Source organism: Lotus japonicus, chromosome 6 (genome assembly GCF_012489685.1).
Source record: "Lotus japonicus ecotype B-129 chromosome 6, LjGifu_v1.2".
Taxonomy (NCBI): Eukaryota; Viridiplantae; Streptophyta; class Magnoliopsida; order Fabales; family Fabaceae; genus Lotus; species Lotus japonicus.
Genome location: NC_080046.1, coordinates 26,013,658 through 26,029,329, shown reverse-complemented (window position 1 = coordinate 26,029,329; position 15,672 = coordinate 26,013,658). Strand labels below are relative to the sequence as shown.

The window sequence follows — 15,672 nt, the reverse complement described above, 5'->3', positions numbered from 1 at the left end:
CCGACTGGTTCGAGATGGTCGTCCCTACGGGGGGGACCAGATTTGAGTTGCTTGATACAGACACCCCGGGCTCGTGGGTGGTCGACCCCGCAGGTCACCGAGCCATTTACACGGGGCGCATTAGGGAGGACCACGTGGACCGAATGGGGAACCTGACGCAAGGAGTCTTGAGACGCCACACGGTTAGCTTCAACCTACCACCAGACGTGCATTGTGGCCCTGGAGTTGTGGTACCGCCACCTTCATCTGAGGACGAGGAGGACCCTTCAGAGGAGTTGCCTGTAGGAGGTGCTTCGTCTGAGTCTAGCTCACCCACCGTCGCGGCTGCTGCTGTCTTGGGTTCGGGTACAGTACCCGTGGAACCCGCTGCGAGGACCGATGTCGTCATCGACGTGATCGTCTTGGATTCAGATTCAGACGACGAGCATGGTGACGCGTAGTTGGGAGTGGTGTGTAGTACTCCTCTAGTCGGGATTAGGGTAGGAGTAGCGTCGTGGCTCTGATCATCATTTTTTCTCATTTTGGGGCAGGGTAGGTCCCCGACCTATAGCTTTTTGTGTGGTTCTCTTGACGGGAGTCACAGGGAGTTGGTCGGATTAGGAGGTCTTCGGACTGTTTTGAGATGACCTACTTTCTGGTTGGAGGACTGTATATCAGGATACTGACTCTATATTTTGTGTTGTACATATTTGCTGTTAGGCACTACTTTCCCGTCACTAGAGGTTACTCGTGACGTGGCTGCTGTTACTGTGGGGTGTGTATATATATTGTACATTAGTCTTGGTTATATTCTGTCGATGTTTCATTGATTCGACAAGTCTTTATTTATTTAATACAATTATCGATCGAAAAAAAATATTCACGTTTTTTCGCTTTTATTTTCTTTTAGGTTACTAAAGTGACGCCACCGAAATCGGGGTCTCACATTTGTGGTATCAGAGCTTGTCGAGTCTTTCGGTAGTCTTTGGGAAATAGGTCTTCTGTACTAGGTTGTGTGACTCTGCAAAGAGTAAAAATTGATTGTCTGCAAGCGATTTTTCGCTTAGAATTGATTGAAGTTATTGCTTAATCATATTGTATAGTTATGTTAGATACTATCTTATGATGAGTACTAACTGTTTGTTTGACTTAACAGAACATGGTGAACACTAACCAATTAGCGGAGATGATGGCCACTATGGCCCAAGTTGTGACTGCCCAAGCAAATGAAAAGCTTTGAGACGTGCAGTTGAGGAAGCACGTGATCAGCATCAGCGTCAGAGAGAAATAACTCTGGATCAGAACAAGGGTCTAAATGATTTCAGGAGACAAGATCCTCCTAAGTTCTCGGGTGGTACTGACCCTGATAAAGCGGATCTTTGGATCCAGGAAATTGAAAAGATTTTCGGTGTATTGCAAACTGCTGAAGGTGCCAAGGTCGGCATGGCTACTTACTTGCTGCTTGGTGATGCTGAGTACTGGTGGAGAGGCGCCAGGGGAATTATGGAAGCCAACAATGAAGAAATCAACTGGAATTCTTTCCGAACTGCATTTCTGGAGAAGTATTTTCCAACTAGTGCTCGGGATGAGCGAGAGGCACAGTTCCTGACACTTCGCCAAGGAAACATGTCTGTACCTGAATTTGCTGCTAAATTGGAGTCTTTGGCTAAGTATTTCCAATTTTTCCATGATCATGTGGATGAACGCTACATGTGTAAGCGTTTTGTCAATGGACTGAGGCTGGATATTGAGGATTCTGTGAGGCCACTGGGAATCATGCGTTTTCAGTCCCTTGTTGAGAAAGCCACAGAAGTTGAGCTGATGAAGAATAAGAGGTTGAATCGTGCTGGAGTGGGAGGACCAGTGAGATCAGGTTCTCAAAATTACCAAGGAAAAGGGAGATTTCAGAACAAGAAACCATATCAACGCCCTGCTGGAAGAGGGTTTACCTCAGGATCTTACAGACCTATGGCCGGTACTGCTGGAGGTTCTGGAGATCAGGCTGTGAACAGGAATGTAAATTGTTTCAAGTGCGGAAAGCTGGGGCACTATGCTAATGCGTGTACAGACGCGAGGCCTAAGTGCTTTAATTGTGACAAGTTTGGGCACACTGCCAGTCAGTGTAGGGCACCCAAGACTGAACCGTCTGTCAACACTACTAGAGGAAAGCGTCCTGCGGCCAAAGCAAGAGTGTATACCATGGATGGTGAAGAGGCTGAAGGAGTTGATGGTCTAATCAGAGGAAATTGCGAGATTGACGGTAATCTCCTAACTGTACTTTTCGATTCCGGTGCAACGCATTCGTTTATTTCTAGGGAGTGCGTGACCAGAATGAAACTGCCTGTTACTGCTTTGAGCTTTGATCTTATTGTCACTACACCTGCTAAAACCCTACTTGCTAATGCTGCATGCATGTACTGTCCGGTGACATATAGGGATAGAGTCTTTCATGCTAATCTGGTATGCTTAACTCTCAAGAACTTAGATGTTATCCTAGGAATGGATTGGTTATCTCATTATCATTGTCTTTTGGACTGCAACCGAAAGAGAGTGGTTTTTCCTGACTCGGATCTTTTCGAGTATCTATCTGCGAACCATATTAGTGTTTCTTTGAACGGGGGATCTCAAGAGTATTCTTCATTGCTGAACCTAGAGGGTAAAGGAAATCCGAATGTGGAAGGTATTCCAATTGTGAGAGACTTCACTGATGCATTTCCTGATGATGTACCTGGATTGCCGCCTGTACGCGACATCGAGTTTGCTATTGACATCGTACCGGGAACAGGGCCAATATCGATTGCACCATATCGTATGGAACCTGCAGAGTTAGTGGAATTAAAGTCTCAGATCGAAGATCTTCTGTCAAAAGGATTTATTCATCCAAGTGTTTCGCCTTGGGGAGCGCCAGTGTTATTGGTGAAGAAGAAAGATGGAAGGTCTAGATTGTGTGTTGATTACCGACAACTCAACAAAGCAACCATCAAGAATAGGTATCCGTTACCTAGAATTGATGATTTGATGGATCAACTTCGAGGAGCTGCGGTGTTCTCAAAGATAGACCTGAAGTCGGGTTATCATCAAATTAGAGTGAAGACGGAGGATATTCAGAAGACTGCATTCAGAACTCGCTATGGACACTATGAGTATTTGGTGATGCCATTTGGAGTGACAAATGCACCTGCTATTTTTATGGACTACATGAACAGGACTTTTCATGAATTCTTAGATCGATTCGTCGTAGTGTTTATCGACGACATTCTGATTTACTCAAAGGATGCTAAGGACCATGAGGAACATCTGCGCCAAGTTTTGCAAGTGCTGAGAGAGAAGAAGCTGTACGCTAACCCTTCCAAGTGTGAATTTTGGCTTGAAGAAGTGAAATTTTTAGGTCATGTAATCTTTAAGGAAGGTATAGCTATCGATCCAGCAAAGGTAGAGACAGTATTGGCTTGGGAACAGCCAAAGACTGTGACGGAAGTCAGAAGTTTTGTTGGTCTGGCGGGATACTATCGTCGTTTCATCGAGAACTTTGCCAAGATTGTTGGACCTTTGACTCAACTTACGAGGAAGGATCAACCTTTGCATGGACCGAAGCTTGTGAAACAAGTTTCCAGACGATGAATGAACGTTTGACGACGTCACCTGTACTAGTTTTGCCAAAACCAGAGGAGCCGTACGAGGTTTACTGTGATGCTTCGCATCAAGGTTTGGGATGTGTGCTGATGCAACATCGGAAGGTTGTAGCTTACGCTTCACGACAACTGAAGACTCACGAGAAGAATTATCCAACTCATGATTTAGAGTTAGCTGCGATCGTATTTGCACTGAAAATCTAGAGACATTACTTATACGGATGCACTTTCACTATATTTAGTGACCATAAGAGTTTGAAGTATCTGTTTGACCAGAAGGAGCTGAACATGAGGCAGCGAAGATGGATGGAATTCATTAAGGATTATGAATTTACTCTACAATATCATCCTGGAAAGGCTAATTTTGTTGCCGATGCCTTGAGTAGGAAGATGCATATCTCGTCTATGATGATTAAAGAGCTGCAATTGCTGGAACAATTTCGAGATTGATGCTTAGACGTGAGATCATCCGAGGGAAAACTGAAGTTCGGTATGATCAGAATCGCAAATGGATTGATGGAAGAAATCCGAGATCAACAGCTACAAGATGAATTTCTACTCGGGAAGAGGAACTTGGTAATTCAGGGTAAGGAGCCGGAATTCAAGGTAGGAAATGACAATATCCTGCGGTGTAAGGATAGAGTCTGTGTACCTAACAACCCTGATTTGAGGAGATCGATTATGGACGAAGGTCATAAGAGCAAGTTGAGCATTCATCCTGGAATGAAAAAGATGTACCAAGACTTGAAGATGAATTTTTGGTGGCCAGGAATGAAGAGACAAGTGGCCGAGTATGTAGCTGCGTGTTTGACATGTCAGAAAGCGAAAGTGGAACATCAGAAACCTTCGGGTATGTTGCAGAGTTTGGATGTACCAGAATGGAAATGGGACAGCATATCGATGGATTTTGTCGTAGCTTTGCCAAGAACTCAGAAAGGATATGATTCGATTTGGGTAATAGTGGATCGATTAACCAAGTCGACCCATTTCATACCTGTGAGAACTACCTACAATGTGGAGAAATTGTCGGAGATTTACATAGCTGAGATTGTACGCCTTCATGGGGTACCGACTAGTATTGTTTCTGACCGAGACCCAAAATTTATTTCACATTTTTGGGGAGCTCTTCAGGAGGCTTTAGGAACGAGGCTGAGATTAAGTTCTGCTTATCACCCACAGACTGATGGACAGACTGAGAGGACTATCCAATCATTGGAAGATTTACTACGAGCTTGTGTTTTGGACAACAAGGGTAGTTGGGATAATCTATTGCCATTGATTGAGTTCACTTACATCAACAATTTTCATACGAGCATAGGTATGGCACCGTATGAAGCTTTGTATGGCCGCAAGTGTCGAACACCTTTGTGTTGGTATCAAGATGGAGAGAACTTGTTAGTTGGACCAGAACTTTTGCAACAGACAACAGAGAAGATCAAACAGATCAGAGAGAAAATGAAGACTTCTCAAAGTAGACAGAAGAGTTATGCCGATCGGAGGCGCAGAACTCTAGAATTTGAAGAAGGAGATCATGTATTTCTGCGAGTTACACAGACTACAGGGGTCGGACGAGCGATTAAGTCGAAGAAACTTACGCCAAAGTTTATTGGACCTTACCAGATTACCCGTCGTATAGGACCAGTTGCTTATCAGATTGCATTACCACCGTTCTTATCAAACATTCACGATGTGTTTCATGTGTCACAACTGAGGAAGTATATTGCGGATCCGACGCATGTTATCGAACTTGATGACATCGAGTTAAGGGATGACTTGTCGTTCGAGACACCGCCAATTAGTATTGGAGACACAAGGATAAAACGGTTGAGGGGAAAAGAGATTGTGTTGGTAAAAGTCATTTGGAACAAGGACACTGGTGATGCGACATGGGAACTACAGGAAAAGATTAAGGAACAGTATCCGGAACTTTTTGCTGAACCTTAAGTTTCGAGGACGAAACTTTCTTTTTGGAGGGTAGTAATGTGAGACCCAAGTTTTTAAGTTTGGAATAAATCGAATAAAATTCCTTTTCACGATTAATTTGATGTAACGTGAAGGAAAACCTGAACAAGTGTTTATTGAATGGAGTAAATTCGTGAAGGAGAAATTTCAGGAAAAAGCTAAGGATTGTACCAAAGTCGATAAAAGTTATAACACGATTAGTATTCGATTTAAAACTAGGTCAAGAACGCTAGAAAATAGCTCATTTACGTTTTTAGACACGACGGAAATTAATTCCAAAAATCTTCAGAGAAATGTTAGAACTTCTCTTGACCGTCTCTAAACAAGCGTTTCGATGTGAAACCCTGGAATGTACGAACGCCAAATTCCAATACTCGGAAGTTTGCCGAAACCGAAACCCTGATAGTTCGGAAACCCTAAAATCTACGGACGATGAAGACTTTTTCTATTCGGAGCTTCAAATGAAGATTCCACCCGCGCTCGCCTATTTCTCTCGTTATTTCTAATCTTTCTTCAGAACGAAGTTTTCTCATCTGACATCAACTGCAAAAAGTAGTTTTCGGGTAAAACCGATTTACACCGATTTTTGATCGTTTGATTAAATTCCAAGAAACCTGTTTTGAGTTCTAGAATTCTGTCGCCAGAACCTATCTTAGAATTCTCCAAGGATTACGCAGGAAAAATCGGAATCGCGAAATTTTCATTTTTCGAAATTTTCCAAAAACTATAAATAGCGGGAAAATGAAAAAAAATTCAAAAACTCACCCATTTCCCCCATTGAACCCGCGAGCTTCCAAGAGAGGAGGAGGATTTTGATTTTCGCCGTTTCTTGTCCGTTTGCTGCACCGATCGTTGCAAATCGAAGACCTCGAGGTAGGATTACCATATCTCTCTTCTGATCGTCGTTTCTGTCGACTTCATCTATGTCTTTCTGTGCTCAAAGTTTTGAGCTTTTTGTAAAACTGTCCAAATAAGATGATTTCAGTGTCTAAACATATTCTCTGCATGCTCCTGAGCGTGTTTAGCGGATTACATTTTGCCGAATGTCGACGAAATGCCGCCGGGATCAATTTCTGTTGGAAAAACCCATTTTTGGGTAAAGTTCCGTTCTTTAAGCTGAAAATTCACGACTTAGCTTCGTGCTAGTAGGATTAGTCGTCATAAACGTCGTTGTTGATGTCCCCATCCAATTTGTTTTTCGAAAATCCAGTTTTGAAATTCTGAGCTGAAGATAATGACCAAAATACCCCTGCGACAGTTTTTCATCCGAAAATTTTTCTGAGCTTAGAACCGTCTTAGTTATGGCTAATGATAACCTAGGAACCAAGTTTGGTCGAAGAAAAATCGACCCCCCTAATTAAGGAAAGTGGCCGAGAGCTCCATTAAGGGGGGAGGGAATTTCGGTTTTTCGAAAACTTGTCTTAACGCGTTAGATTGTCGTACGTAGGAGCTTGTGATGTGTCGTGTAACCCTAGTGCGTATTGTTTGCTGAGTTTCTGACTCTTTGTGCTTGATTTCTGTGATTTGTCCTAAGGTTCGTTTGAAGAACTTTGTGAAGTTCAAGAGGGAGATTGTAAGGAAAGCTTTGAGAAGCAAGCTGGAAAACCAACCGGTGAGGGTTTCTCACTGAATACTAGATAATGATTTAGGTGTCGACGAATTCGACTTGATTTACTGTTTATGCACTTGATTGTGTTTGATTGGGAAAATGTTTTCTGAGGCTACGGCTGACAATTGATAATCTTTTATTGCTTGATTGCTGTTGAGGTTGAATCACATGCTAAATGCTATCTGGTTAATCTAGGATGTGTGATATTTGCCCTATATGCTGAGTGCTAAATGGTTATTCCTCAATGTGCTGTTATATGTGCCATGACTGTTGGATTGTACTGTTTGAATATGCAAGTACACATATATCGGTTATTCGGCAGAGTGAGGATAACGGGCTGTTACGCCAACTTTTATTGTGAGATTTGAGGAAGTTGATGGGACGGACCGAGGTTCGGACTGTAACACCCCGATTTCGGTGGCGTCACTTTAGTAACCAAAAATAAACTTAATGCGGAAAAACGTGAATATTTTTTTTTTTCGATAATAACTAAGACAAGACTAAATTAAATAAAATCCAAATGCGAAAAGCAATAAAACTAATATACAATATATATAACAGCCCCCGCTGTAAGTAGCAACTCGTCACGAGTAACCTCCAGTGACGGAAAGAAAAGTGTAACGCCCGTAGGCAATATGTACAAACCAAATATAAAGACGAAGTGTCCGCAACACCATCCCTCAAAACTGAGAATAAGCTGACCCAATGGTCTGAAAATAAGACCTCCTAAGTCCAACCAACTCTCTGTGATTCCCGTAAAGAACCACACAAAAAGCTATCGGCGGGAAACTACCCTGTCCCAAAAGAAAACAAATGAAGCAATGACTGTCAGAGCTAAGACTCTACTCCTACACTAATCCTATCTCGAGGAGCTCATACCAGCACTAAAAACTATGTGCCAGCATGATCGTCGTCTGAATCAGAATCCAGAACGACCAAGTCTACAAACACTACCCTACCTCCCCTCGCAACCGCAATGCGCTCCGGTGCTGGACTAACGGGCTTAGGGCCCGAACCCTGATCATCAATGATCGCAACGGTGGGTGAACTGGAGTCTGAAGAAGTCACTCCCACGGGCTTCTCCTCTGAGGGGTCCTCGTCCTCTGAAGATGACGGTGGTGGTGGTGCTCCTCCCAATCCTGGTCCGCAGTGCACACCAGGTGGCAAGTTGAAGCTGACGGTGCATCTCCGCAGCACTCCTGACCTCAAGAGTCCTCCACTATCTACATGGTCCTCCATGATCCTCCCGGAGTATGTCGCGCGATGGCTAGCGGGGTCTACCACCCACGAACCGGGGTCATCCTGGTCAATCATCTCATATCTGATCCCCCCCGAAGGGTGGACCATTGTGAACCAGTCCGCAATGGACATTTGACAAAAGGCGTTGTCCGCCAAAACACACACAGAAGACGCGAGGGTCAACTCCAAAGAATTACGTAATTAATAGCACCGATAGATACAGATAATATAATAGCCACTTAGGCTTATAGCTAGGGATAACATCCTAGGGTTGCATATTCCATAATGAACATAACAGCAATAATAACAATTAACATGTTCCAAATAGGATTAACAATTAACAATCACATTCGACAACTAAATTAGTATGCATGTTGCATGATATGCAATGCAGGTTAACCCAGTCAACCAATATGCATTCCGGAACGGATGGACATCAACGGATCAGCCCTTGCACCAGCCACGGTGGGACCATTTCGGCCCGCGTGCCTCTTACTCCAACAACAACGGTAGTCAGATCAGCCGTAACCCGTAGGTCTGCCATTTCGGTCTGCTACAAGAGTCGTCTACAAACGCTCTTACACGGCATTCCGGGTCTTATGACCATTTTGGAAACCGACGAGGTCCAGAGTACGTCCTGTGTTAATACCTCATTAATGTTGCATGAATGCAGGATGATTAGTCAAACAACGTCTCCGATCTCACTCGACACGTCGCCACGTGTTCTAGCTAAATTAATGTCTCTAAAAGCTTACCCTAAGGTAACAGTCGATTCTGCGACAAAAGACACATCTTCACAACAAACACATAACTCAAGATGATCTCCAAATCATCCGACTCATCTCAATCCGATGGTCAAAACTGCTCAACGAGCAAGAGTATCAACATACTCGGGAACTATCAATTCCCCGGACTTATCCCCAGGATAGCCCAACCACACAGCTGCTCCAACAGCACAAGAGCATCAACATACTCAACACAGCTGCTCCAACAGCACAAGAACATCAACATACTCAACACTTGGATCCGACGACACTTCTCGTTTTCCAAAACTAAGATTTGCATCCGAAGCTTCCTTTCGAGTTTTATATCATTATTTGAAGATTTAGAGGTGGTTTAATGTCTTATGAGTTTTCTTTACAAAATAATATCCTTTTAGTCTTATCGCAAATCCTATAAGTTCTCGGGCTCTCCTAATCCCCAAATGACACCAGAGAATGTCTCGATCCATGAAACACCACAACAAGGTCCGAATTTCATTCGTCCTATCAAACTTTCTCAAAACTCTCAAAATAAAATCGGCATGACCTGCCCGCTATTCTCACTTTTCAGAAACTCAGATTTCATTGCAAAAGCATAATTAACTCAGCACAATCCACCAACATATCATATATCCACATATTATGCAATAACCACGTAGCACTTAGCATATAAGGCATGCATCACACATCCTAAATTACCCAATTAGCACTTAGCATGTAATTCACTCTAAAAAACATTCAGTAGATGAAACATCTACATTGTCAGCCGAAGCCTTAGAAAACATTTTTCCAATCAAACACAACCAAGTGCATAAACAGTAAACAATGTCGAAAGCATCGACCCTAAGCATTAACTAGAGATTCAGTGAGTAGCCCTCACCTGTAGGTTCTCCAGGATAATCTTCTAACGCTTCCTCACAATCAAAGCCTTGCTCCGCTGGGAATTCCTCAAAATCACCTTTAGAGCAAAACCACAGAAATACTATCAGAATCTATCGGAAACTAAGCTATCAATACATCACTAAGGTTACACGAAGTAGTACATACTCCGAGGTACGATAATCTAGCGCGAAAGGACAAGTTTTTGAAAAAGGAATTTTCCCCCTCACCCCCTTATAGGTTCGGCCACTTTTGGTAATTGTAGGGTTCGATTTTTCTTCGATCAAACTTGGTTCCTATGCTATCATTAGCCGTAACTAAGGGTATTCTAAACTCGGAAAAATTATCGGATCAAAAACTGTCGCAGGGGTATTTTGGTCATGATTTTTAACTTAGAATTTCAAAACTGAAATCCCAAAAAGCAAATTTGACAGGGACGTCACCAACGACGTTTATGACAACTAATCCTACTAGCACTAAGCTAAGGCGATAGTTTTCAGCCTAAAGGTTGAAGCTTTACTCCAAAAATGGGTATTTAAGGCATAAATTGATTCCGGCGGAATTTCGGCGACATAACGGAAAAACTAATCCGGCAGAAGTGATCTTGGGCACGTAAGGAAGATGTTTAGAATCAAAAATGAAATATTCAGGATAGTTTTGCAAAAACCTCAAAACTATCAGCTCAGAAAAGTCTATAGAAAAGCTATGGAAAAAGCGATCAGAGGTAAGGATTAGCGACTATACCTCGAAACCTTGAAGCAGCAACTGATTAATCAACGATCAAGCAAGGATTGAACAAAATCTCTTCTTCTCCCTCCTCTAGCAACTCGCGGCCTCTTGGGAAGAAATGGGTAAGATTTTTGTGATTTTCTCATCTTTCTTGCTATATAGATGTTGGCAAAACGCGGTAAAATGAAAGTTTCGCGAATCTGATTTTTCTGGCTTCATTCTCCGTGAATTATAAGATAGGTTTTGGCAAAAGAAATCCAAAACTATAAAACAGTCTCCTTGTATTTTTGGCGACTAATGCATAATCGGTATAAAACTATTTTACCCGATAAGTTGCTTTTTGCATCGGATGTCGGAATAGAAAACTTCCTTCTGAAGAAAGATTGAAATCATCAAGAGAAATGGGTGTACGCGTGTAGAATCTTCATTTGATGTTCCGAATAGGAAAAAGTCCTCATAGTCGGGTGATTCTAGGGTTTTGAAATACCAGGGTTTCGATTTCGGCAAACTTCCGATGATTGGAATCGGATGTTCGTCGATCCTAGAGTTTCGCCTCGAACCGATTGTGATATATGGAAAAAGAGAAGTTCTAACATTTCTCTGAAGATTTTTGGAATTAACTTCCATCATGCCTATAAGTGAAAACTAGCTATTTACTAGGGTTTCTGACCTAGGTTTAAGCGTATAACGATCGTGCTATAACTTTTATCGACTTCGGTACGATCCTCAGACTTTTCCTGAACTTTCTCCTTCATATATTTATTTCATTTGGTAAACTCTAGTTCAGGTTTCCCTTCACGATACATCAACCCTAATCGTGAATAGGATTCTATTTAGTTGGCATAAGTTTAAAAACTTGGGCCTTACACGGACCCTTGATATTGTTTTGATGGATCGAGACCTTCTCTGGGAATTATTCGGGATCATGAGATCTTTTGAAACTTATAAGACTGGAGATAAAACTAAATGAAAATTATTTTACAAGGAAAAATTCATAAGACATTAAACAACCTCCAAACCTTTAATTAATGATTACAAATTATATTAAGAGCTTAAGACATGAATATTAGTTTTTGGAAAACGAGAAGTGTCGCCGAGTCCAAGTTTTGGGGAAACTAATGAGTTTCCGAGTATGTTAATACTCTTTCACTCGATGAGTTGATTTGTTGTTTGGGCTATCTAAGGGATAAGCCGAGAAATTGATAAGTTTTCGGGTATGTTGATACTCTTTCGCTCGATGAGCTGATTTGTTATTTGACTATCTAAAAGATAAGTCCGGGAACTATAAGTTTCCAAGTACATTGGTACTTTTCGCTCGCTGAGCAGATTTTGACCATCGGATGGAGATGAGTCGGATGATTCGAGAAATCATCATGAGTTACTTTTTATAATTAATTGTCTTTTGTCAAAGAATCGACATTTACCTTAGGGTATTCTTTTTAGAGACAATTAGTTAGCTAGAACACGTGACGACGTGACGAGTGAGGTCGGAGACGTTGTTTGGCTAACCACTTGCATTCATGCACTCATTGAGGTTAATACACGGTGGGATTGCCGGACCTCGTTGGATTCCAAAAATGGTCATAAGACCCGGATTTCCATGTAAGAACACTGCGGTGATTCTTGGTAGCAGACGGAAATGGCAGGCCTGCGGGTTTACTGCTGATCTGACTACACTTTGTTTGGTATAAGAGACACGCGAGCGGAAATGGTCCCACCGTGGCTGGTGTTAGGGCTGACTCGTTGGTGCCCATCCCTCCGGAATGCATCTTGTTCCTTTGCATATGCATTTCATGCCCCATTCATGCTGGTTATAGTTGCTGTTTGTGTTTGTTACCTGTTAATGTTTTGAGATATGTTATACGCCAGCAAATGTTATATATTTCTATTTGACAAGTTTTGCAACTATAATGTTGACATCCGTAATTAAGCCTATGTGGCTACTATTTAATTTTTGCCTATTGGATGTACTATTATGTAATTCTTTGAGTTGACCCTTGCGCGAGCTACCTGTGTATGGGGGGCTATGTCTTCCCTTTTTGTCAGATGATGTCGATGTCCGACTGGTTCGAGATGGTCGTCCCTACGGGGGGGACCAGATTTGAGTTGCTTGATACAGACACCCCGGGCTCGTGGGTGGTCGACCCCGCAGGTCACCGAGCCATTTACACGGGGCGCATTATGGAGGACCACGTGGACTGAATGGGGAACCTGACGCAAGGAGTCTTGAGACGCCACACGGTTAGCTTCAACCTACCACCAGGCGTGCATTGTGGCCCTGGAGTTGTGGTACTGCCACCTTCATCTGAGGACGAGGAGGACCCTTCAGAGGAGTTGCCTGTAGGAGGTGCTTCGTCTGAGTCTAGCTCACCCACCGTCGCGGCTGCTGCTGTCTTGGGTTCGGGTACAGTACCCGTGGAACCCGCTGCGAGGACCGATGCCGTCATCGACGTGATCGTCTTGGATTCAGATTCAGACGACGAGCATGGTGACGCGTAGTTGGGAGTGGTGTGTAGTACACCTCTAGTCGGGATTAAGGTAGGAGTAGCGCCGTGGCTCTGATCATCAGTTTTTCTCATTTTGGGGCAGGGTAGGTCCCCGACCTATAGCTTTTTGTGTGGTTCTCTTGAAGGGAGTCACAAGGAGTTGGTCGGATTAGGAGGTCTTCGGACTGTTTTGAGATGACCTACTTTCTGGTTGGAGGACTGTATATCAGGATACTGACTTCGGACTGTTTTGAGATGACCTACTTTCTGGTTGGAGGACTGTATATCAGGATACTGACTCTATATTTTGTGTTGTACATATTTGCCGTTAGGCACTACTTTCCCGTCACTGGAGGTTACTCGTGACGTGGCTGCTGTTACTGTGGGGTGTGTATATATATTGTACATTAGTCTTGGTTATATTCTGTCGATGTGTCATTGATTCGACAAGTCTTTATTTATTTAAAACAATTATCGATCGAAAAAAAATATTCACGTTTTTCCGCTTTTATTTTCTTTTTGGTTACTAAAGTGACGCCACCGAAATCGGGGTGTTACATCAAGGTTCGCTCATCTTCATCAGAATCTTCAGAGTTTTCTTCAAATTCTTCTTCTTCAGCTTGGAGAGCTTTAGCCTTTTCAGATTTGGATTTCAAGGCTATAGACTTCTTCTTCTGATCCTGATGTTCAGCACGCTTCAGTTCATGACACTTCAGTATACTTATGAGTTCTTCCAAACTCATCTGCTCAGCATCTCTTGTAAGCTCCAAGGAAGTTATCAAAGACATCCAGCTTTCAGGAAGACCTCTAAGAATCCTCATGACATGATCAGCAGTGGTATAGCTTTTGTTGAGAGGTCTTATTCCAGCAATAAGCAACTCAAATCTGGAAAACATATCCTCAATGGACTCACTGGGTTCCATTTGGAAGGATTCATACTTCCTGATCAAGGACAATGCCTTTGATTCTTTCACCTTCTTGTTTCTTTCATGGGTCATCTTCAAGGAATCAAAGATACCCTTAGCATACTCACGATCTGTTATCTTTTGGTATTCTTCATAAGAAATAGCCCTGAGAAGAATAGTTCTAGCTTTGTGATGCACTGAGTAAAGCTTTTTCTGTTCAGCAGTCATCTCTGTTCTGGAGATCTTCTTACCATCACCATCAAATGGACGCTCGTAGCCATCCACTATAATATCCCAGAGATCTGCATCAAAGCCCAGAAAAAAGCTTTCGATTCTGTCTTTCCAGTACTCAAACCTTTGTCCATCAAACATAGGAGGCTTTGCACTGTAAACATCTTTTTGCGCTTCAATGGTGGTAGCCATCTTAGTTTTTCACACCGGCCCGGATCATTGAACACTGTTAGGTGTGGTAATCAGAACTTGCGCTCTGATACCAATTGAAGGTATGAAAAACGATAGAAAGGGGGGGGGGGGGTTGAACAGCGTTTTCAATCTAAAACTTTTCACAAATCTCTTCAAACACCGAAGATAAAAGTGCTAAGATAAGAGTTAAGGAAAGCACACAGTGATTTTATCCTGGTTCACTTGATAAATCTCTCAAGCTAATTCAGTCCACCCGTTAAGGTGATTTCTTCCTTCTTAGAATGAAGGCAATCCACTAATCAGAGTCTGTTACAACTGCACTTGCAACCTGCAAAGTGACTAACAATGCAATGACTTATTTATCACTAAGATTCACTCTCTTAGTCTTCTCAAGGATCTGACCAACCTTGGTCTCCTTAAGGAAAAACAAACAACTGTTTGAAAGTTTGGGTTTACAAAGAATTGCTTCTCAGAAAGCTAAAGTAAACACAATAAGAACAGTTTGAAGAAATATTGCTAAGAGAATATTTGAATATTGCGTGAGCTTGAACAAAGTTTCTTAGGCGGCATCTTTCTCTTTCATCTTCAGCCTCTTTATATACTCCAAGGATTAGGGTTTAAACGTTTGCATGGAATGCTACCGTTGGAGGGCAGATCTGGGTTTTCCAGGTTCTGCTTTGGCTGAATAAGTCAGGAATAGTACAGTTGCTTTTGTACTTTGGATAGCGACTTGACCTTTAACCTAGATGACTTCTGATCAGAGTGACGCTTCACGTTCGAACTTGTGAAGCTTGGTGATCAGAGTCAGAGGGAAGCTTGGATCCTCTGACCTTTGTATCTTCTGCTTCTGGACTCAGAGGATAAGTACTTGATCTTCAGAGCTAGCTTACTCTTGGACTTCAGAGTCTTCACTTCTCAGCTTCTGGACCTTCAGAGCTTCTGGACCTTCATAGCCTTTGGACCTGTAGAGCTTCTGAACCTTCAGAGCTTCTGGACCTTCAGAGCTTCTGGACCTTCAGAACTTCTGGTCTTCAGAACTTCAAGTGAACTGAATCCATATCAGAGCTT

General features: G+C 42.6%; 1 protein-coding gene across 1 annotated transcript; it reads left to right on the top strand.

The window, feature by feature from the left end:
- Window positions 1-1,482: 1,482 nt before the first annotated feature.
- On the top strand, window positions 1,483-7,214 carry LOC130725153 (uncharacterized). The gene is made up of 3 exons (XM_057576405.1): window positions 1,483-1,759; window positions 1,844-2,239; window positions 7,108-7,214. Exons 1-3 carry the CDS (start codon window positions 1,483-1,485, stop codon window positions 7,212-7,214), a joined length of 780 nt encoding a protein of 259 aa, XP_057432388.1.
- The last annotated feature ends 8,458 nt before the right edge of the window (window positions 7,215-15,672 follow it).

Excerpts from the sequence above, each read along its gene's own strand:
- LOC130725153 (XM_057576405.1), top strand. The coding sequence starts at position 1,483 with ATGGAAGCCAACAATGAAGAAATCAACTGGAATTCTTTCCGAACTGCA. Across the intron at positions 1,760-1,843 it reads GAGGCCACTGGGAATCATGC|TGAGATCAGGTTCTCAAAAT; the intron begins GTTTTCAGTCCC and ends TGGGAGGACCAG. Across the intron at positions 2,240-7,107 it reads AGGAAATTGCGAGATTGACG|GTTCGTTTGAAGAACTTTGT; the intron begins GTAATCTCCTAA and ends ATTTGTCCTAAG.